Source organism: Dermacentor albipictus, chromosome 5, assembly GCF_038994185.2.
Source record: "Dermacentor albipictus isolate Rhodes 1998 colony chromosome 5, USDA_Dalb.pri_finalv2, whole genome shotgun sequence".
Classification (NCBI taxonomy): Eukaryota; Metazoa; Arthropoda; class Arachnida; order Ixodida; family Ixodidae; genus Dermacentor; species Dermacentor albipictus.
In genome coordinates, this window is record NC_091825.1 from 131,381,121 (window position 1) to 131,405,657 (window position 24,537).

At 45.0% G+C, this 24,537-nt stretch overlaps 1 protein-coding gene across 3 annotated transcripts in view; it reads right to left on the minus strand.

The window, feature by feature from the left end:
- LOC135906441 (uncharacterized) overlaps window positions 1-24,537 on the minus strand; it is a 31,532-nt gene that overhangs the window by 6,818 nt on the left and 177 nt on the right. The window contains exons 2-3 of one of the 3 annotated variants that reach the window (XM_065437834.1): window positions 18,804-18,916; window positions 11,212-11,283 (exon numbers count right to left, since the gene is read on the minus strand). Coding sequence is in view for 2 of the 3 variants with exons in the window: in XM_065437832.1 (XP_065293904.1) it covers window positions 11,212-11,283; window positions 15,312-15,327 (88 nt within the window). In the remaining variant the exon portion in view is untranslated. Of the gene's footprint in view, window positions 1-11,211; window positions 11,284-15,311; window positions 15,452-18,803; window positions 18,917-24,537 lie in introns of those variants that run through there. The other 2 variants (XM_065437832.1, XM_065437833.1) reach the window with 2 other exon arrangements.

A 24,537-nucleotide genomic window follows, 5' to 3' on the forward strand; every position in this document is an offset into this window, starting at 1 on the left:
GAAAGAGAAGAAAAACATCGTTATCACTAAGTGCGTCGTCGCCAAGTGCCTGGGACTTACTCAGTGATGATGGTACACTCTTAACTTGCATACACATAAATTACAGTGTAAGTGGAATAATTTTACGAATATGTTCCACTACGAACATTGCAATTCTAAATGTAAGTGTTTTAGTTTCCAAATGAATGCTGTTGTATGGGTGGCAGGAGCTCGGTCAAGTTGCGATAGATCAGCTTTTTCTCCAGCCACCATTTTTTCGCTGTATATTTATTTCATCAGACGAGAATAATTTTTTTCTATTGATTTGATCTGATTGACTTGCTTAGTCAAACCTCTGCAATGTACCACTTAGTTAAACTCAGTGGCACTTATGCAATGCTACATTTATTAAGTGGAACGTTTCTTTGCAAATATATTGCTCCTATTTAGTGGAGCCGATGTGGAATGAGGTTAAAGAGTGTAGAGCCCTCTGAAGTCGTACGGTCTGCACAAAGCAGTTCGCTTGAACACATGTCCCATATATACTGCAGCCGTTTCTGACTTCAGTAGATTCCACGCATTATGAAAACCTCCTCCTTATTCACTTCATAATATTTTCTTTAGTTCCTATTAATCTTGCACTAAAACCCTTGTAACCGCAGTGATAAAAAAAAAAATCTATGCTTGAGGGGCGTTAAATAAAGCAAAACCAACGATTTGGTTATCATCATTGCGTACGTTTTCGACGCCACTTGTACAGCAAACATTGAAAGCGTTTCTTTCCTGCTACCTTTTTCGAGCTGTAACTCGGTCAAAGCAGGGAGTGATCAGATTGGACGTACCCACCCTTGAGGTTAAAAAATTAAATTATGAGGTTTTACGTGCCAAAACCACTTACTGATTGTGAGGCACGCCGTAGTGGAGGACTCCCAAAATGTCGACCACCTGGGGTTTATAACGTGCAGCTAAATCTAAGTACATGTGGACCCTTCGCATTTTGCGCCCATCGAAATGCGGCCGCCGCGGCCGGGATTCAATGCCGCGACCTCGTGCTCAGTGCTCAGCAGCCCAACACCATATACCCACTGAGCAACCAGGACGGGTACCATTGAAATCGTAGGGTTAGTTATGAACAATACGCCACTATCCGTGCTATAATATGCAAGCTACAGTTCTTTTGTCATCGTTTAATTCACCTTGCCCGCTCGGTTTACCATGTTGGAAATGTTCATGTGTGAGAACGCTTTTCTATACGAAGAAAAATGTCCACAGTTCGAATTTGATGTTCAGACCGCGGGTATAGTTCTAAATAAAGGTAATCGCCAACGAGAGAATTAGGAATGTCACTGTTCATGCCAGAAAACGAGAATTCTTTCTGTTCACGCATACTCTTTGACACAGAGGCATAAGCGCGCCCATTGCCGCTCAAGCAGCAAAAAGAAATGTTGCAAATGGGATACAAATAAAATTTACAGCCTCGGTTAAAAGCTTTCAGGCCACAACATGCGCGAATACGTTCAGGTTCCGACCGGTGTCGGGACTCCCGAAGCAATTTTTACACTCGGAAGCAATGAAGGGTGAGGAGCGGGGTCCCTTTCGCTCTTGAGAATCTTGAATACCGTAGAGAACGGAATACAAGCACCGCTGCAGGGCACGATGTGAACGTGTTCGTGTATGTTGTGTCCTGGGAACATTTGATAGAGACTCTCCGCAGCAGCTGGAAACGGCAACTAAGAAACAAGACTTAGGAACGTGACCACATTTATTTAAATGGCACGGGCCCGTTTACTGAATGGAGTCCTCATGACTGGCATTCTTGAACTAGTGACCATCCTCGTGCGTGCGATAGTATAGCGCGTTTTCAGCCTCAAGAGACGTCTGGCCACGTGCCTCATCAGTCTGCAACACTGGGTAAAAAAGCGTTCTTTTTTAAGTCGTTTTGATGTAGCGAAAGTCTCCTTTTACGTTTTCAGATAAAAGAAAGGCGCATAATGCCTCAAGGCAAACTTTTCGAATTTTTCGCATAGCTTGCGGCAAATTTGGCTGTTAAAACGGTGGTTATGTGCGGGGGAAAAGCGTTGAAAATCAGAAAGCTTCTCTAATGACGCACTCACCCAGATCACCGCTGTCTTTTTTGTCCTCTATATTTACCCAGATGCGCAAGTGTTGCCGGCATGTCTTGAAGCCGCCATGTACCTATGTTTGCGAACCGCCAGAAGGTCTATAGACAATTTTCACGGCACTCCTGTGGTCGCCGCCATGTTTTATCACCTAGTGACACGTTCATTACTTTGCCCCAGCCAGCCTCCGCCGCCTCTGTTTACAACAGCACACGACGCCCGTCCGACGGAGCAAGCCGCTGTTTCGACATTTGTCCTTGACTGCCTGAATAGCACGAAACTTTAGCCTAAGCTTCAAAGGACATCCTTACAAGACATCCTTCATCCTTACAAGCTCGTTACATCTTGTCCTATGTTACGAACACTGTCACACAATGCGCCTGTACTGGAAGGCAGGGCTAGAAGTTGTTTTGCGAAACCAATAGGCATGTACTTTATAGCAGCTGTAATAACTAACAATTAATTTCTTTCGCTCGTTCTTATTTCTTTATTGGTCGTCAATGACTTGAGAAGCCCAAATATGCACGTTATGGTTCAGTAACGTTTTTTTTTTTTTCTGGGTGCTGTCACTAAAGCATTTGTTTTCTACGCAATCTCTCGTGGACGTGTCATTTACGCTAGATTTGATTCTGCGGCGCTCCGAGCTTAACGCACCCATGTGTTGAGGTTTTGTAGTAGCCAGCAGAAAAGTCGTAATATGGTTACCTACTCGTTTACGTTGTGGTTAGGGACGAAATGTATAGCTTCGAACGTTCTTACGCAACATTTGGGACCCACTCATTGGTCAGCATGCTCTAAAAGAGTGCGCTTATATATTATACGTGGCTGTGACTCTCAGTGTGAGTCACAGTAAATGAGGCTATAGGTTACTGGAGAACAAAAAAAATATTATTTAGAAGTGCGACCAAGTATATACTAACTTTGAGGTGCTATCTAACTATCTTTTCCTGCTGAGTTTGCCTTGATTAAAAATAGTCGCAGAAATTTTTAAACTGTAGTAATACGTTGGTTTTAGTTGGATAACGCTTCGTCATTTTATCCCGAGGTCAGGGCGCACACAAAGAAAACAAAGACGAAGAAAAGTTGCCCGCACAGTCGCTACAGTTAAGCAGAGTTAGCACAACGCTGTTAACAAGTGGTACTTCTTTTTTCTCGATGCTTCTCCATTGCGAACACGATACAGGTCGAGCTGAGCAGCTTTTAGTAGAAAGCTCCACGGGAGAATGCCACAGTTCTCAATCCATAGTAAGCAGCCTTGCTGGAGCGTTGCGCGCGTGCAGCCTTTTTAACAGATTTTTATTTCTTTAAAGTGGTATAGCGTCTTGAAACTGTCAACCGGCACACTGTATTATGAGGAACGCAGTATGCTTGTGCTCCTGATTATATTTTGATTACCTAGTGCTCTCTAACGCCCATCTGGTATTCTCTAACACGAGAACAGGATCGTTTTTGCATTACACCTCCATAGGAACGCGCCCACTCAACACCACCTAGATAGCACAAGGCCTGTTCACTCCGATCCACGACGTCATGTTATCTGGCGCGACTGCCATAGAAGCTTATGACGATGCTCCCGAGTAAGCCGCGATGATTTTGACATCACCACTTTCAACAAACCAGCCTTGTCCATGGAAATTTAGGGCCAGGTAGCATGACGTCATGGAGGGGAGTGAAAAGGCCTTGTGCTATCTAGGTGGTGTTGGCCCACCAAATGGGCAGCACATGGGTAGGCACGGCGCAAGCGCCATCTGTTTATAGTGGGTGAACTAGCCGGTGAAGAGAGTTTATAGTTAACTTGACTTCTTATCCTGGCTACAGCATGTGCCATGCCTGACGAGTGTGATTGGACTTGACCAGCGACGTATTTCCACAGCGTCCCAGCGAACTGAATACCCACTGCAGCGCCAGTCCATGCGTCAGTGAAAGGAAACGCCCGAAAATTGTGTTTACGATCTCTAGCGGCAGCATATCTTACTTCTCAAGTCAAACATAATCATTATTCGTGTGGGATGTTGGAGATACCGTTTTTTAACGCAGCAGGACGCAAACACGAGCACGAAGAGTCAGACGAGGATAAACACAGTGTTGTGTACATTACATACATTTAGAAGTATAGGCTGCGTCGCGTCGAATTTGGATGTTAAAAATAACACCTCGCCGCTGCGCATACACCGTGAACAAACGAGCTTTCGGAAGTTCCTTTCACTCTTGACTAAAGTGCAGTATTCAACAAATAGCCTGTGGACGCAAAGTCGATAGGATCGCAGGACCTCGGGATGTATACGCCATTCTAGGAGCCAATGGTTTCCACAGGAATTCTTTGGCAATGCGCTGTGGGCTTCCAGGAGATGAACAGCGCAGTAACATTTCGCTTGCGGTTATCCCCTTTGCTGAGTTTTGATGGTGGCAACGATTGAGAAAGTGTACGGTTTAACTTCCTTTAGTATAGCACTTGGACTTTGAAAGACGCCATTCGTAAATACCTTCGAGTTAATATTGACCGCATGGTATTATTTTTTTTACCATCCACTTAAATCGCGGCTTACGAACTGTCCTTGCTTTGCGTCGATATCAAGCACTGTAAAAATATTTACGCCCTTAAGGCTGTTTTCTTGTCGCACCGCAGCACCCTTACCGTTAGGGCCTTACAAAAATTTATAGAGGACGACAGCGGAGCTCTAACGAGACGTGCGATAACAAACGACGTAATTGAAAACTATGTGATCACTCGGACAGCCTTGGGCGCATAGAAATATCCCACAGGAGAGTTTCATATCCCTCCCTGTCAAATTCTCTTCTCGGTTATTTCTGTGCGCCCAAGGCTGCCAGAATGATTACAAAGTTTTCAACTAAGTTTCGCACGTCTAGTTAGAGCTCCGCTGTTGTTCTCTCTAAATTTTTAAGGCCATAACGATAAGGGTGTTACAGTGCAAAAAGATAACACGCCCTTAAGCGTACAAATATTTTTACTGTGAAGTTGGGTCCCCCCGGTAAAGAATCAAACGTGCGACCAGGTTATTGTTTGTTTATTTGTTTGTGGTGGGCCCAAAGTGAAGTTAGCCCCAAGTTATATTCGCACTTGTGTGACGTGACGGGCTGTAGTGCTATTTAGCTGAGATTTCAGTAGATTAACAAATTGGTGCTATATGTATACGCCGATCAAAAGGCGCTGCCACTGCGCAAGTCCTCGGCCCAGCGTCGATCTGTGGACAAGGGCGACGGAAGTAACTGTTGCAACTGTTGAGAGCCGGGGGCCACTGGCGGATTAGGATATAAATCTGGGAGATCAGTAGGGGTCGCTAGAATTCAGCGAGTACCCCGCAAGTACCACGCTTCAATGTATTAAACAGCAGCACAGCGCAGCAAGCACTGCGGTTACCACTGAAGATTATTTTTTCCAGGAGTCGTATGTCCGCGCTCTCGGAATAACGTGCAATGTCTGAACATCCGAAAGCGTAGCGGTGGCGTCGATGAGGCAGGGGAGCAAATAAACGAGCACGGTGTCGAGCTTTGTAAAACTGTCGTCGATTGAGCCGCGGCACGTCAAGAGAGATTGCATGCTTATGTAAGCACTTTTCTTCATTTTGCTTCTTTACGTTTCGGTATCTCGAAGATATATGTGGCAGCCATTTGCCGCTGTCTATCGGCTCTATCGACAAGAGCTTTCCCTTAAGTATGCAACGACGCTTCAGGCAGAAAACAGAAAGACAGATTCAACGCGTCGCCTTCGAAAAAAAAATGATCGTGGCAACCAGTGCGAGTTATGCCGCAGGCAGAAACAAACGAGGAAGGCCCAGAATGATTACACAGCGTGTGTACAAACTAGGCCTGGAGTATGTCAAAGCCTACATAGATGGTGTCCAAATGCACGCCTCAGACACGCCTCCGACGGAGTAACATATATCAATCTCGAAAACTATGCTTTCGTTCGCTGCAAGCGCCGGAAGTGATTGCAGGAGCCGTAAATAACGTCATGGCCGCCATGCTTTAGACATCACCTACAAAAATACGGGTGTCTTGGCAACTAACACCCTCTATTCCATTGCCCCCTTCCCTTTAAAGAGGGATAAATAAAGTTTTTCATAATCATCATCATCATCATCTCTGTGTACATTGAAAGTACTGGATAACGATGCATAGGGAGGGCACTTTTTATACACTGAGTCTCAGTTTTTGAATGCGGAAAAAATAATTTAGTTTAAAAGCGTCCTTGCAAATAATAACCAGCCATTTTGGTGCGTCTGGCTGGAAGAAAACGAGCGTAGTTGCTGTAAGCCAAAACGTGTCAGAGCTGCAGAAGCAGAGCGCTTATTTTATTACACGCTGCTCGCAGTTGCCGTGGTGTGTCAATCGGCGCGTTGCCGCTGAAACAATTTGCACGTTACATCGTTCACACTGTTCTTCCATGACGGGTAATTATGCGCTTCACCGCGAAACATGCGGTACAATTTACTGTGTTCCGCGCGGTTGGTTTGTTTCTTGAACTCGGTGCAACATCACATTCGTCGTTTATGTTTCTGGAACGATGCGCGGTTGTCATGGTAACAAATTGGGCCACTGCTCTGAGTGAGCCCGAAAGCGCCAGAGAAACACGAGATGCCGAAGGCGGGGAGGTTTCTGCCTTTTATTACCGAGCAGGGGCTTTTACATAAAGGTTAAACAGCACTCCCGTGTATGCAATTTTGCGGCAGGAATGCTTCTCCAAGCCAGAATTGCATAACTGCAGATCTTCACCAGTACCACTGCTCATGCTTTTCCGCAAAAGTTTAGCGTTAGTGGGTTGGCCCTATGCAGTTATGATTTATTTTATATACTTAGATGACGCACTCCGTTTAGTACGTCAGAAAACATTTAAAACATGAAGAGGGCCCGAAAAATTCTATCATTCCGAGATGTTTTACTCCATTGCAAATAGGCTTTCGCAGGTTGTCCTTGTGACTGCAGCCGCAAGGCAAATGCGTGGCAGGGCCTATAGTTAAGCGAAGCACGGCGACTAAACCTTGTTGAGTCATTGAAGCCAAGCGGCATACATTGTAGGTACACTTATAGAATGGAACTGTCGACACGTAATACGTAAAGCTACTTAGTTGTCCCCCAAAATCAGTAATTGGATTTTTACGTCTATATAATCAAGGGCACATTCGTGCAGTACTTATTATGCCAAACAGTACGGGCATTTTGTTTCCATACATATTCAAGGTCGATTCCTATCATGCCGAGGCGGAGCGCCACTCGAACAGCCGACGAGGCAGGAGAAGCAATAACAATTTAATGTAATCGCTGTACTCTATCACAGCCCAGCAACGCAGGCCCAAAAAGCATGTTAGCGTAGCTCCAATTTCCTTGGACGGGAGCAAAATTATGGTAGTAAGAATGAACCATTCCACTGACAGCGTCACAATGCGCTAACACGGCAACGTGTCCTGAAAAATTGAGTACACAGCAAGGTCAAGGGGAGCGGCTTTGACTGCAAACAGCGCTTGCCAGACTCTTACTATACCCATCCGCCTAAGCGGCGTCGGCACAGTGCTCAGTTTGTGGCACAGCTGTTTGCGGCAGCATAACCGCGAGGCACGGAGCTAGAGAACCCGGAATCTATCGCAGCTGCGTGATCGTCGCATCGCCGGCAGCCGCCACTCGCTTGGCGTTTACATATTAAACTTAGAACGACCAGAGCAGGCGGTCCCTGTCGCGTCCCCCGTTCGCTCCCCTTCCTATATGTCGCTTGCATGCGATTCTCCCCTCACACGCTTCCAAGCGATTGTTCGCAAACCAAGAAAGGGTGTCGCGATGGTTGTTGTACAAGGCAGCGTGTCTAAATTTTGCAATGAAAGGCGGGTTTAGAAGGCGAACATAAGCCTCGAGTACACTACAGAAGCATGGATCGGGCGGAATTAATCGAAATGCGCGGAAAATAACAATACGAAGCCTTCGATCAACCGAACCTTGTATATTCAAAGGCTGCCCCGGTCGAATCACAATATAAGTGGAACGTTGCTTTGTCTCTTTAGCTTCAGGTTTTGCTTCGTGTACCGGATTTTTACGGGATTCAAGGTTCAGAAGCTAAATTCGACGACTCATTTCAGAGTGGCTGACGGCCGTTTTCTGGTTTCTTTCAAAGACGTGATTAGTAGCTCCTCTAAATCGTTCAGATGACTACAGTTCGGTAAACCTGGACAGAATCATTATTAAAATCTTGATAATATCTGGGCACAAGATATTGAAACATTTGGACACGTTCTGAGACAGTGCATGGAGCCCCAAGATACGTCCAGTTTGTTTTTATTGGCATGAAAATGTTTATGAAGCTCTGGCAACCAATCCACGTGCGGCTTCATTCTCTACGATTTAAATAAATCGTCAACAACCTCTCAAGTGGCTGCTCGCTCAACCTGTGCATTTTATTCTTTAAGGTGTTCTTAACAACGGGTGGAGAACAAGAGCTCTGCTTCTGCAGAGACAAGTAGTGAATCCAGAGTGCAAGTCCAGGAGGTTATTTCCATGCGCTGTTCTCAGTGCTAGGATTCCTCGACTCATTTTTTCTTTAGCTGGGCCATAGAAAATTTCATGCCACACATTTTAAGGATTCGAGCTGCGCCTCTACGTCAGTCCCTACTGTTTCCAGTCTCTCATATTTATTAAGTGACCTCGAAGTAGCCTAAGCGTGCCCGAACACATGAGGCGCGTTTTATGCTCAGTGGCATGCAGCTGTGGAGAACCCAAACGAATGCCGCTTTTGTTTCTCGCACTGGCCAGGCTTAAGCTACATTCCGAGACCTGATAGCGAGTCCCGTCGATAGATTTCGAATGACTTCCCACCCTTTCCTCCAGCAATTAATACCTAGAGAAGAGCAGTGGGTGGCTGCCTTGCGCAGCTCGAGGCTCGACCTTCAGGAGGCCATCCTGGAGTGAGCTTAGAGGATAGAGGAGGCCTACTTCAAGTATTTCCTCCTCCCACCCTCTATTCCGTTGCCCCCTTTCCTTTAATGAGGGATAAATCAAGTTCTTCATCATCATCATCACATCCTAGTATAGTTGAACTTCCCGCAGCGTACACTGCAGTGTACAGAAGATACAAAGCATTGCGTGACAGAATGCAATAGTCGGACAGATTTACGGCAACCCTCTGACGTTTTGGAGGGCAGTGCCTGGAATGAGCATAAAACTATGTAGCTGCGATAAGGTCGACCTTCAAGTTTAAAGAGCAGTGCTGAAAGCGGACGCATACCCGTCGTGAACTAATGTGTCAGGCTCCGACTGACATGACGCGCATGAAATGTCGTGCTTTTTCAGTTTCTTGCAATTTTGAACACTGGAAAGACAGTTTGCAGTACAATTAAGCGATTCGGACGCCGTTGGACGCATAGGCAGAAGAAACTGCAATTGTTCCCTGCCGAGAGTAAAATATTACCAGCAGTTTGATGGCAAAGTGAGCACAAGCCCGTCTATTACAACACTACAAATATCAAAATCTGCACAACCAGGACAGTCTGCAATTTTCCGGGACATCCAAAGTAATTTCCGCTCATTTCGTGAGAACACAGTCGCTGACAATCAGGTCTAAGCAGTTTGGTAGATGCAGCTACTCATCTGAGACACCTTTAGAAATCCGGACATATCCAGGAGGTCCCAAATTATAAAGGGGACACACAGCCAACGTATGTGAGTTCAGTGTGCGGAAATATATGCGCCGAACCCGTAGAGAGTGCCCATAAATTTAGCTCATCTTACGCATGCTACCGGAGCAAATGGTAACAGCACCTATTTCAAGAACAAATGAGAATAAAAAAAATAAAAAGCCAAGAGAAGAAGCGACGACGGTGTGATTCATGAGGAGAAGCAACAGAAGTGGATGATGCGTTTGAAGCTTGCTTGAAGAACTTGCAAGCACCAGTGATAGGTTGTGTAATTATATTCTGTTGTTTCATCTTATTCTAAGGTGCCCTTGTGCTATCTAACTGCTGGTTAACTAGCCACATATTTTTTTTTCCTTTGCTTACCTCAAACAAATAATCTTCAAAGGGCCGAATAAGCAAACCGTGTTTCTTATGGCGAATGACGTTTGTGTAAGTATTTTCTCGTTTCGTCGGTCTCAGCCTCGCAGAATCTCATCATCGCAGTGGCCCACTTCCTGTATTTATCGGTTCACGTTGTGCTCTCTGCGCACCAATCAACGTTTACCGTTAACGTACACTTTTCGGTCCTCGTCAAAACGAGTTCCTTGATATGGCTGCTGAAGCTTGGCGTTATAAAGCCTTTGTTCTTTCTGACTAGTCTGTGTCACCGGCAAAGAAAGATCGTCCGATTCCGGTTCTCTGCAAGGCGGGCAAGTTTGTATGGGAAAGGCAAACACGGGAACACTGAGTCTCTAAATTGACTCCGGCAGGAGAGTGCAAACAAGATGAAGCAATTCCCCACAAATGGCGGAAAGCCAGGCACTGAGAAGAAAAGGCTTAGTGCTGTGGAGAACCGTGTTTGCACTGGGATTACATATTTGTCCCGCAGGATGGGTCAATATTGAATGGACTGCAGAATAAAACGGAAAGTGAACTCGCAAGTCGTTTCCTCACGTTCATCATTTAATTATCAGTTGTGTTTTTACACGTTGTTTCCTAGAAACTTGGTCTCTAATTGGCACGCTCAAGTGCGCCTGTTCTCTGCCTGATGATAGCCATGTCACCTCACTCCTAACGCTGTTCATCAGGACCGTGGCATCTGCAACATTTGCAACGCTGTACCAGTGAACACGCAATATTAAGGCAGAGAAACACGCAGTGCAATATGTGCTTCTACATACGTGCCATTACTTTGCATTGTCAGTACTTACTATAATTTACAAGAAGGGGGGATGCAGTTCTGGAACACGTATCAGCGTCAGCAATCATCTCATATACATGAAATAGCACCCTTTTCAGGCTCACAGGTCATCCGGTTACATAGAAAGGGAGTTGCGCGTAATATATTATCGCTTGAAAGAAAAAAGAAGAAACTGGTAATATCTTAAACAGATAACGTCATTTGCATTGTTGGTATAGGTAATACTAATAGGTGCCGTAACTCTGCTAGTGTAAGGTAAAGAAAGGGTGCTTCTTGCAGAAACTGTTTGGCCTACCTGCACTTTTAGCGGCCTCTGGATGGTCGGCATCAGCGCAGTCATGCTCCGCAGCATTTCCCTCGGGAGATTCTGCGGCAGAAAAAAAATGTGATGAAATAAGTTAATTGTACGCTGCTTTGACTGCGGAGATGTCTTAGTGCTTGAGCTTGGAAGGAAGGAAAAGTCGTACACACCTCCTGTCAACGACAGGAGGAACTAGGATAGAGTTCAGCAATGTGTGCCATTTGAAGGTACCCTCATTTTCATCAACGTTCATTTTGGTAAGCGATAGAGTGTTTTTTTTTTCGTAATTCTACTGACAACTTATAATAAAGAAGCAAAATATGCATACGCTCCAGAAAAAGATTGTCTACGACAAAGCCGACAGCACAGTGACATGTTGCTAAACTGAGAAGGGCATGTTTCAATTGTACATTGCTTTGACTGCGGAGATGCCTTACTGCTTGAGCCTGGAAGGAAGGAAAACTCGTTCACATCTCCTGTCAAAGACAGGAGAAACTAGAATAGAGTTCAGCAATGCGTGCCACTTGAACGCATATAATGAAAAAAAAACACAAAGTGTTTTTTTTTATTATTCGGACAACTTATATTAAAGAAGTAAAATATGCATACTCTGGGGAAGAAGATTGCCTACGAGAAAGCCGACAGGACAGTGACATGATGCTACACTGGGAAGCACATGTTTTGCATAAATATATAGAAAATGGCCACATCAGAAGAGGTTTTAGGAGGAGTCTGATTGTGACTGTCTGCAATCGAAATTTGTTGGAAGTGTCTATACCAGTTCTCCCCGCCAAGTTCCCATGTAAGGAGCGACGCATTCAGTTTTCATTGCTGTGTCAAAATACACCATTTTGAGCAAGCTTACTATTTCACATCATCCAGGGAATAGCAAAAGCTAACAAAGAGGCCTGGCGAGCTGTTCTTCAGTGCAACATTAAAAAAGAGCCACTTGCTCTGTTTTGCGTTTGTTGCTGACGTCGCTTGAACCTCATCTACTCTCGTGAACGAAATGTTATTATAGGATAGGAAAAGCGAAGGTTTGGCGGCGCAGAAGGGCAGCGGAAAAGGACGTTGCCAAATTGCGTTGCCTGAAATCAATCGTCTCTTTCGTAATATAAATTCTTAAAGAAAAGAATAGATGAAGTCTACTGCGAAAGCTTCCTTTACAGTGAGTATCCGAGCTGCCATTGAAATTTTCGGCACTGCCTCAACGACAGCGTGAAATTAAACCATGTCATTTGCATTTGTAAAAAGCGAGTGCTGGCCACGGGTGTCTTATACCCTCTTTGATTTTTGCAATCTATTCGGGCTGTCCAAGCGCTCGATGGCAACCACGTGTAAAGCTATCCACGTTATTCAAGAGTGTATTCGAGTTGGAGCGGCTCTGACATATTCTATTGCATGTTGCATGGCACTGTCACCTGTGTACCTTGGAAAACTTTCCAAGATACATAGCTCCCCCATTTACGACAGGAGAAAGACACCAGCTATGGCTTTGCGCACGACAAAAATTTATCGCAATGAAGCCGTTTGCATAACAGAACACCGCCGGCTCTTTACGAAAATGTACGACAAACTGTTGCTGTAGTAAGTCCATGTTTACCGGCTACGTGCCTTCACACAAAAATTTTATTATTATTACTTGGGCTGATGCACACGAAGAAAAAAAACAAGATTACAGTTTGGTGGTAACACCAAGTTTACAGAGAAACAAGATGCGAAATACAAGATGGAGAGCCAAATTTAGAGAGAAAGGACGTACAGAAAAACAGATAGGTCAACCAGGCATAGTTCTCGTTGGCTAAGCGTAGATGAAAGCTGATAGAAAAAGAAAAAGAGAGGAACGCATAAATAAAATCAACCGCGTACACAATCCAGCATTAGCAACGGTATCTGAATGGCAGTGTTTTCTGCGTCTGCTATGTAGGCGCGCAGACCTCAGGAACATCAGCGGCACCTATTTAACTTTCTGGGTGGAGTTTCCTTGGTAGTGCTCGCCTAGCACTTCTTTATTCTGATAGCGGTCGTTTATGTAGTGTATCAATGACTGCACACATTACGAGTCTCTCGGTCTGATAGCGCGGGTAGACACAAAGTAGGTGTGTAAAGTAATCATAAATGTTTACTCTATTAAGAAAAAAGGGCATAGTGTGAAAAAAAAACGAGTTAACGCCTCAGACCAACGCAGTATAACCCTTATAGACGCCATCATGGCACTCTTTGATCTTAGCTAGCCCTTGCGCCTTTAAACACCACTAATCATTATAGACGCCATAGTGAAAGGCTTCGACCACTCATTTTAACTACTTGAAGTACTTTCACGTGCATCGAAAGTGGGAGGCACCCGAGCGTTCTTGCATACCACCTCCTCGGAATACGGCTATGAGACGGGGAGTCGAACTTCCAACCTGGTGTTCAATAGCTGGGCGCCCCTGGAACCGAGCCAACTCAGCCGTGCGAAGAATACGTTCACACTTACTGCCTATTTCAAGCATAAAACACGAGAATGTAGAGCACGAAAGATAGAAATACCAACGTCTGAGCTCTCGAAGCTGCCTTTTGAAGTCGTCCATGTAAATATTACAGAAATAAAAAACAAATGGTAAACGCTAGCTGCAAGCATTCACAGTCACATTCTATGAGTGCACAATATTGACAGCAGCAAAATCTTGAAGGAAGGGCACTGCTACTGCCATCACATCCCTGGACTAGGATTTGCCTTGCAACAACAAAAGGGCAACTGTAAAAGATTAGGCGAGTTTGGCAACGGTTCGATTTGAGGGCGTTAACAGCGCATACAGACCTATCGAAATATGGGGCAGGCAAATAGTGAAATTGTCATGACTTCCAAGTGAGCATTAAACCAGTACTCTTCTTTACTTCCCGTCTCTCCCTTATTTCCATAAGTCTGTGTACGTTGTGAGAATGCTTGAAATGAACTAAAGACACGGTGGTGGACATAACGCCGCTTTTCGTTGGTGACAAATTACGAAACTCTATATACTGCACTTGGTAGTTTCTGACGTACGTATTTAGGCGGACTGGCACAAGTATATACTAAGTATGCAGAGTGTAGAGGAGTTGACCAGTTCATGAATTTCTCAAGGGGCTATTCTTTAAATAACACCCCAAGGAAAGAAAACAGGACTATCGCAGGCGCTCCATACAAAATATATTGGGTTAAAAGCTTCACAGAAGGTAACCAGAAATCGAAGTCGGCGTTTGAAACCTATGGAGCGAAAATTTCCGCGAAGTTGAGGGTCCATTCTCTGGCCCTTTTTGTGTGAGAGAAAGTGTAAAACGATAGCTAATTATGAAGGCCTGGGATAAAACCTATAGGCAAGCGACGATCTTAACTATAAAACTAACGCAGTAATAGGAACGCAAGCGGTGAGGTACTAAAAAGCGGACATCAGGTAGTATAAAGCGAAGTTGGGGACGACAGCTGCTAACTACACTAGCTATACTTGCATCTCTGGCTTTAAAATCCCTTCAGAAACGACTGCCACATGCACAGCTATGACACAAATTTTTGTTCATACCTCCGACAGCTCGCTTGTTCGTTCGATGCTATGAAACGTCTCATTAGTTATGCTTACGGGCATGTCCACCCATAAGAACATGCTTACGGGAGCAAGGCGTTGAGAACTGTGACTTAGCCTTCGCACAATTTTGTCATATCACCTGTGTCGTTTGTGAAACGAACCTGAATTGGCTACGCAGTTTACACGAAAGAACATTAGAAAATGTCTAATGGTTTGGAGTTGTCGCTCGAGTTTAAAAATAAAGCAGCGAGAAATTTGGGTAAAAGAAGTGCTTCATTAAATTGGGTTACTTTGCGGCTTATAACAAATGATTGTGTTGATCAACCTTCTCCATTGAAAGCTGCTCCCTTGGCTATTTGCACAAATAAGTCATAAGGCCCGCTACCCTAAAATAATTAAAGCTTGCAGCAAATTGCCCATGTTCAGCAGGTATAAAGCCCCTCAAGCCCTTTCTCCGTGCACCAGGCTTAGCAAAAGCCAGCAGTCGCTGACTGTTCAAAACTGATCTAAAAATACAGTCTACCGCAAGACTGTGACTGCTATGCTTACCATCTGTTTTGGTCATAACGTTCCAATCTGCAAAAATACCTGAAGCGATTCCACCAGTATGCTTTCACTCGTGCGTGACACTAGTATCGCGAAGTCTCGTTGTATTGCAGTTCGGCGAGATCCACAGCAGACCACCATGCCAGTGCGACAATGAGACAAACAGTGAAGCGACAAGGTTGTTGGCCAAGCGATACACGTCGGCCCAGCAATTTTCTGTATAATGGAGTTCCTGTCACGTGCGGATTTATCGCAGTCACCATATGTTGTGTCGGGGAATAGGAGCTCCATGCAGACGCAGCTGGCGGCTCAGACATGCGCTATGTAACGACGGTGACGTGGTTTCCGAGCCGGTACGGAACCTTAATTGAAGCGTGCGCTGCAGTTTCATTGCAGCTGAAAAAATATTCGCCTTAGAATAGTAAAGGCAGGTAGTAAGGTGCAGTTTACGCAAGCTTACACAACTTCTAGCATAATAAAAATTCTATAACGAAAAAAAAAATACCCTAGCAGTAAAAATCCGCAAACCAGGTTTCGTGGTATAACGAATGTGAGATAAAGAAATGCCTTCAAAGCTCGTGACAAAATTTAGTTCAAGACGAATTAATGTCTATACATTAAACATTCGCATCTCACTACTAACTGTATGCATCGTAAAAATGCCTAATGATTAAGTCTGCTTAAAACAACCTGATTGCCGGTTGTCGCTGTACCATGTATATTACGCACACCTTATCTCGTCGTTTGCGAGAGGCACTGTATGCGACCTTTGACAATTCGGAACGTCATTTCCGATAGCCTAGCCATGCCGTACAAAAAATACTCTCATGAAAAAGGCAGTCCGTTCTGTAATGTGACTAGACGACTTTCGGTAATAAGCGGTCCTTGCTCACTTGCTCTCACGCGTCGTTATTGGTTTTTGTCATCATCCTTCGGCTGGTATGTTTGACGGGCTTCAATTCAGCTACCGTACAGCGTAGTTCACAGCACGTTTCCAGAAATTAATGTGAGATGGTCGTAACGCCAACCAAAAATAAGAAAACTCTACAACGACGAAGAAATAATTTTTTAATATCTTTATCTGAGTTGCAATTGACTCCGCTGATAAAAAAAAAGACATCCAATCGTTCATGATATTACACGACTTACTATACGTCGACGTATCCCGCAATCAATCAAACTCTCTCAACAGTCTATGGAGTGTAAGTTGTAGAATACTGGTGATTCAGTCGACCCAGTCAATGATTCAGGCCATTAAAAAAAAAGTAATGTGAACGAGCAGACAATTCCGCCGTCGAAGTATTTGTTATCTTCGAGCACTTGTTCCCGCTAGGTTCCTTTATGTGTGAATGGTCTGTCCTTTGTTTTGTTTGTGCTTCAAAAACAATTCGGACTAATCTTGCTGATTGAAGACGAAGAGAATGAGAGTCGGCCGTACGAAAGGGCACCAATCTCCAGCGCTCCGGGGCTTTCTTTTTTTCGCTGAGAAGCCTAGCTGCTTCCCCCGTAAGAAGTGAAATTCTTCTTAGCGGGCCTGGTGGAAAGCGCAACTTTAGAGCAGGAGCACTCAGTTTTATTGGGTTAGACGACCTTCACCGCAGCACTCTTCACAAGCGAGCGCCAAAATTTTGCCCCTTTTCGTAGATCGGAACGGGAACGGTGAGGCTGGAGGAAACCACGCACCGTCGAATGCAAGGCGTGTGCGTCATCTGCGACGAGCGTGGCCTTGAGCTTCCGGCTTCAGTCACTCACCTGAACGTCATAAATTCCTTTCGTTTCAAAGTCATTTTGTTCTTTTCCCGCGGCAAACTTCTTTTCAAAGGCGCACAGCATTTTACTCGCGCTTCGAACCGGAAAACTCGGCACATTGTTTACTGCCGTTTCAGATTCAATTGTAGACTTCAGGAAGTTTCAAGGACCACACTTAGTGTGCGTGTATGTGTGTCAATGCATAATTCGCTTTTACTTATAGATCTTCTTTCTAGGTTTTTCTTTATATTTATTTATTCCGCACGATACTACGTTAATTTTGTTAGGGTGCCTTTCCTAGAGAGAGAGAGAAACAACTTCATGTAGTCGCCTGCAGAGCGACACGATGACTAAATGGCGCCGTGACGCGGGCCCTGACGTCTTCTCAGCGGGTGCCTTTCCTAAACATTTTATAAATGATCCACGCACGCAGCGCTTAGCTTTTATCGCAGTCCGTTGCTGCATTTCAAAACAATAGTCAACGTCTGACCCACTTTCCGTAAGGCATACTTCAGAGTTTGTTCTTTTCCCTATTTGGCTGAACACACAAAGACAAAATAGAGGCGAATCTCTGAACAATCCTTTCCCTCGCACCCTTTCTATCACGCTTCTTTACTGAAAAAACCACACAGCAGGTTAGCTTATGCCGCGTAATGCTAAGAACCATTCTGTACTTACCCACAGCAAGCAATGACAAAATGATTTGTGCCAACCACGCACAGGGATAAGGAAAGTATTGTCATGAAGCGTGCAGTGTTAGTGTTATTGTGTTGCTGTTGGTTATTTTCATTCTTTCCCGATTATTAATTGTTCTTTCCTCAGGGGGGTACCAAGCTCTCTAAAGAGCACCTCTTCCTCCGCAAGATCACCCACTGCTTAAATACCTTAGTATTTTTTTAACTTAAGAATAAATTTTCGTAAGTTGTCTTGCGCGGTCCTTAACATGTTCTCAAGCTTCAGGACCACGCTAAGAGCGATGGAACGAAGATTGATAGGCATAACGTTAAGAGACAGAAAGAGAGCGCTTTGGATCAGACTGCAAACGGGTATAGACGATATTATAACTGACATCAAGAGAAAAAACTGCAGCTGAGTAGGTCATGTAATGCGCAGGTTAGATAACCGTTGGACCATTAGGGTTACAGAATGGGTACCAAGAGAAGGGAAACGCAATCGAGGACGACAGAAGACTAGGTGGAGCGATGAAATTAGGAAATTCGTGGGCGCCAGTTGGAATCGGTTGGCGCAGGACAGGGGTAACTGGAGATCGCAGCGAGAGGCCTTCGTCCTGCAGTGGACATAAAACAGGCTGATGTTGATTATGATGATGAAATTTTCTTCCCATCAATGTGTCTTACAAAAGTGTACTATTTAGCAAAGTTTAGTAGCGTCTGAACTACTGTAAGCAACAAAAAAAAAAAAACACATGCTGTTACGTAGCAGACGAGGTGCCGTGCAGAGTCATTAATTTCCCTATTCCTGCTATTCCATTCTCCATACCCTTATTATCATCGCCATGATCCTAGTACTATAGACCTCGATTGGTGCACTGCAAATCAGAGACGCTTGCCCGGCTTTCCCAGTCACGCCCGTCCTAAGTCGACCGCATGCTTCACCAACCTCCGGGTTATTTATTGCTGTCACTTTGGCTGGTGATTGACAGCAGTCTACTATTGCTTTACTTCCCGTGGTTATGCGAAGTCAGTTGCACTAAAACGCCGTCTCTTTCTTCCGCACACCACTTACCCTTGTTCCTGCCTGACAATTCTTCTGTTAGAGTTCGCAGCGTGACGCTAATGTTCGCCCGAAAACGAGCTCAACGACATCCTTAAGGAAGCAGTACTGAGGCGGGAAATAACCTGCATCAGAAGAGGAGAAAGAAAAAAACCTGAATGTTCGCATAGTGCGATTTTACTTCGTACCTTCAACTACCTGCGAAGAATTCTGTTCAACGATTGCTTGTAATAGCTGCCATGTATTAACGACTGACGCAATTCTGCAAAAAAAAAAAAACTGTCATCTTCCTATTCCGAAAAATCAGTCGTTCCGTCACGTACCAGGACGCCTAATGAGAAATTTCTCTGTTCGTTGGCATGGATCGTGGGAACGTTTCTCATGCTTTCAAACTCAAAGTGGTAGCGCAGAAAAACTATTCAAAGTAGCCCTAAAATATTTAAGTATCCACTTGTGCTTTCTAACTCTGCCGGAATGACTGCCGTGTTATAACGATGGTATCAATGCGATAAGAAAGAAAAATATTTTCCTGAGAAGGGTGCTGGCGCGTTATCCTCATGAGGGCCACAACAGCTCTGAGTTTCACCAAGTTTAGGTTGTAACGGCTGGAGAGAGCACGGACTTTCTAACTGGCAATTAGGGCTGAGCACCGTGCTTTCAACGTGTTTGTTTCGAGCTGTGGGGGCGTACTTTCGAAGTTCCTGAAAGGCCAGGTTCAAAACATGCGCGCGTCTTTCAGCTCGACACGCTATGTAAGAATTCCGGAACGCTAGCGCTAACCAGGTGCCCAGGACACCGAACAGTATTGTCCACGCGCCTGATAAGACCGGTCCGTTGTTAACGAAATTTGCTAATGAGAATTTGCGCTTCGTTGCTAAGGGCACATGTGGGATACTCTAGATTCTTGTTGCTCCTGTATCTCCCGCCTAACGTTTCTAACTAACGTTTCTAACTAACGTTTCTAGACTAACGTTTCGCTATGACTTCAAAGCACCCCTTGGGACATGCACAATAATTAACTATTAGTTTCGCCTCGTAGAGGTTAATTAGCAGTGCTTTTTCATCTCAACCTAACCGATAGCCTTAACGATCTGTATTCTAACTTTTTGTGTACGTTTGTCAGTACAGTTTCTTTGCTTACAAAGGACACCGTATAGTGCCTGATTAAGTCGTGAAGGCTTGATTTCTCGAAACGATATGATCATGAGATTCAGAGCACCTAATCTTATTTGTTGCGCCTGCTTACTTTGAGATGCGAATACCGAGTGCGCCTTCAATTTGAGGGCGGTAACCTGACTCCACCAAAAGCGAAATCATTTCGCACGAAATTTGTGACTTTTTTTTTTGCGAGGCCTTGCACACTGCTTGTTTGCACGCCTAAGTGGGCAGACGTGATAAGCGCATTGTGGAATACTTGTCTTTAGAGGAATAGAGGCTATGATTACGCAGGAAAGGCGCGGCACCTTCGGAACAGTCCTCGGTGACTCGCAGAGGCATGCAGTGATGCTTTCTTTTCTCTTCTGTTGCTGGACTTCTTTTTTGTTCGTGCTTGGGCTTGGAATCTTTGTTAGACGCGTTACTATTGTTGTCTCCTTGCCGATCTCTTGCATTCCAATTGTCATTGTATCTCGAACTATACTACATGCTCACCTTACAAATGTTTCTCCAGAGGCCTGTAAAAATATTCCCTCTCCCCTAAAGAAAAAAGAAAACCTTCAGCAAGGTAAAACAATCGCCCGTGAAGTCAATAAGAAAGTGCATACTAATGAGACAAAAAGTAAACTTCGGGGCCCTACGCATGTAGGGGTATTCCTCAATGCGGAGTACTTAGCCCCACCTTGTTCAGTCTCAGACTCGTTGACATCATTCAGTCAATGTCAAATACAATCAAACTATCAATGTATGCATACAACATGTCTGTCTTGAGTTCGGATGTGACATGTCCTCAAATAAGTGCAAAACCTTAGAAAGCTGGTTGACAATGGTTTACCTTCACAGTCAAGGCCTTTTTATACCATCGTCACTTTAGCACTGACAAGTTGACTCCGACTCGGTGCGGAACAGAAGTAAATGTGTTCATCTGCTTTCTTGCTCCCTCTCTCTCTCTCTGTCTGTCTCTCAGTGTATTTTCTTGATATATTTTCACGTTCCCCTCCCCCGCACCGTATATAGGGTAGTGAACTGGATTTATGTTGTGGTTAACGTTCCTGCATTTCCTTTCTTTATTTTTTCTCTCTTCCTTTCACTCTGTCTTGCTCGGCTGTGGAATTACTTGGCATTGCAGTAAATTACTCTGAAGACGAATAGCTGTGGGTAGCCGCCGATCATCGGCTCCTCTCACACGCTTTCACTCGCACAAACAGCATACGTCAAGTGGCGACGGTGTTATGGCCCTTGCATATTATATAGAGCACCACGGTGACGGCGACGACAAAAATGCGTCTGAAGTGTCCACATAATTGCTGTCGCAATAGAACGCCTCTGAGAAACAAATACTAGGCTCTTTGCGACACACGCAACTGCCTTTAGTATTAATGAATGTTAAGATCCTGATATATATGTATAACCACTTCAACATGGCCCGGAAAAGATACTTTTCTAAGTGAAAATTTGGCATCATTATAACTGTGTAGTTATTATCAACATTATTAATCATTAATTTATATAGAAGGATACATTGCAATGTGTTTAGCCAAACATATCCAGCTTACGAGACAGCGCAAAGTGGTTTGTGGTGTCTAGCTAAGATAGCAGGTTATCTCAAGAGGACGCCTTCTTGGGCAAGTTGGTAAGGTAAGCTAAACATTATTTTTCTGACAAGTAACAGAGAGAATGGAAAACTCCTAATTGGAGGGTAGTGATATAACCACCAATATAACGATCTGCATAGAGATGGGGAAGCATGTTGAATGATTCTAGAAGAGAGTGAAATGTATGTGTGGATTTGCCGTTGAAATTGCTCTACTACGCAATGCGTAGCAGAGCACGCTCTTCAGGCTGAATTTTTCCGCCGAAACTTAAACTATGCCCCCTCTCACAAATGAGCCCTGTGTATGGGAATAAACTGGTTGGTTGCTCCTAGTGCTTCATTTGGGCTTCTAATGGACACCTAATAAGGTACACTCTAATGACAGAAAGGTGATAACGTTGTGAATGTACTAAGGTTGTGAATATTGTTTTATCTCAAAGATCAATATGGCCGCTCCTTATTCGAAAACTATTCGAAAAGCATTGGTAATTCGATTCCATTTGCTTCGGGCACTATTCGGCTCGTATTCTATTCAGTCTCGAAAATCGCCTTTCGCTCATTCCTAATACATTCAAGCGCTCTCGCAAAATAGAGAAGCTGTAGCTGAGAAAATAATTCTGGCAGAAGCCATCCGATATGATCGTCAAAATCAGCGATAGAGTTGCGTTTACCCTGATGCGTTTCCTCGTGCGGCATTTCACGTGTGGAAAGGGTAGGGCCCAATGCTCGTCCGGTCTCCTTCCTCCTGCTTCGTGCGTGACTTCACCGCATGATCCAACAAGTACCACCTTCTCTCCTTCTCCTCTATGCGCGCGCAACCTTCACGACTCTTTGCTCTTCTCCTTTGGACTTGTGTTACCCTATACCCTGTTAAATCGCCCATCTGGCATCCCCCCTCAAAAACCTGGGTAAAGGAGGAGGGAAAGAGATAAGAAGAAGGTAGGGAGGTTAACCAGAATCACGTCCGGTTGGCTACCCTACACCGGGGGAACGGGAAAGGGGGAACATAAAGATAACAGGGAGAGAGCGGAGGGAAGGAAAGAAGGAAATTGCAGTGAGTTCGCTGACGTGTGTGGCCTTACAGAAATTGCAATTAGAGTCACAAATGGTCACACAAGCCCGTCGTCCTTAAGAAGCACATAAGTGCCTTCACCGCTTTTTGGGCCGATGGGCGATGGGGGCGGTGTTCCAGCAGCACCTGCACAGAAAGCGGCCGATTGTCCAGTTTTTGAAAAGCTTTGGCAAGTTCTTGTCTCTCAGGGGTGTATCGTGGACAGTGGCACAGCAGGTGTTCGATGTTTTCTTCCGTGCCACAGACCTCGCATGCTCCACTGTCAGTCACTCCAATCAATGTAGAGTATGCCTTTGTGAACGCAACTCCTAACCAAAGGCGACAGAGAAGCGTCGCTTCACGTCGAGGAAGTCCGAGTGGAGGCCGGAGTTGCAGGGAGGGGTTTAGTCGATGCAGTCGTGTAAGTCGTAAGTATGGCGAGTTCCACTCGGTCAGTGTGAGACTGCGTGCCAAGTGTCGAAGCTGCCTAGCGGCGTCTGTCCTCGAAAGCGGAATCGGAACGCTCTGCTCTTCATGATGTGCTGTACGAGCAGCGTTATCGGCGGAATCATTGCCACTGATTCCACAATGGCCAGGTACCCATTGAAAAATGACCTCGTGACCTTTTTGTTGGACATCATGGTAAAGTTTCGCGATTTCGTATGTCAGTTGGTCATGGCATCCGTGTCGAAGAACTGACTGCGTGCACTGTAATGCCGGTTTGGAATCACAGAACACAGCCCATTTTCTAGCTCTTTCAGATTCAATGAATTCCAGTGCTCGACGCAGGGCCGTTAGTTCTGCTGCCGTTGAGGTCGTGACATGCGATGTCTTGAAGCGCAGTGTCATTCCTCGCGTTGGTACCACCACGGCACCACCGGAACTGCACGACGTAGTTGATCCATCGGTATAGATGTGGACGTGGTTTCTGTACTTTTCATGCAGAAGAAGTAAGCTCAGCTGTTTTAGAGCAGGGGCCGGTAGATCTGTCTTCTTCTGTAGTCCTGGAATCATTAGATGCACTTGTGGACGGCTCAAACACCACGGAGGAAACGCTGGCTTGGCCGCAGGTGCGTACCCTGAAGTAAACGACGCACGATGTGCACTGACAATGCCGCTAAATGTCGAGCAGGGCCTTGCAGCAGTGAGGCTCGCCAAGTGGTGGGAAGGGGTCCTAGCATAATGCCTGAGATGCATACGCAATGTCTCAACGGTAATGTGCGTCTTGATTGGGTAATCCTGCGCAAGGGCAACGGTTTCAGCCGTTGATGCACTGCGTGGTAAGCCAAGACATATCTTAAGGGCTTGGGCTTGAATGCTCTGTATCGTACGCAGGTTAGACGTGCAGGTGTTGGATATTGCAGGCAGGCTGTATCGCAGGAATCCAACGAACAACGTTATGTACAGCTGTAACATAGCGTGTACAGATACTCCCCAACTTTTTCCAGCAAGGAACCTGAACAGGTGGCAGATAGCAGTCAGCCGCTTTTTCACGTAGTTGACGTGCGGAGTCCAAGACAGGTCTCTGTCAATTACGACTCCCAAGAATCAAAAAAAAAACCTGGGTAGGTAGCTAAATACAGCTATCGTTTTATTAACGGCAAATTTTGCGCTTATTTTCAGTAGTACGACACTCAAGGTATAGGACAAAGTTCAAGCTTTCTCTTTGAAGTTCTAGTTTGCGTAATGCCCAATGAAAAAATGGTCCGCTAGAGGCACACCTATGAAGCACTAAAACATAAAGGGACAGAGACTACCCCCCTCTCTCTCTCTCTATTCTCAAGTGTGTTGTTGGCCCTGTTTAAAATGACTTCACATACGCAGCGGCGTTACCGTGATAGGGTCAACGACCAGCAGAGGGGCGACAGAAAAGAAGGCTGAATCTAAAGCAGGGGCATTATGCAGACGAGCACCCGCGCCATTTGTAGTGCTTGTACGCCTCCTCA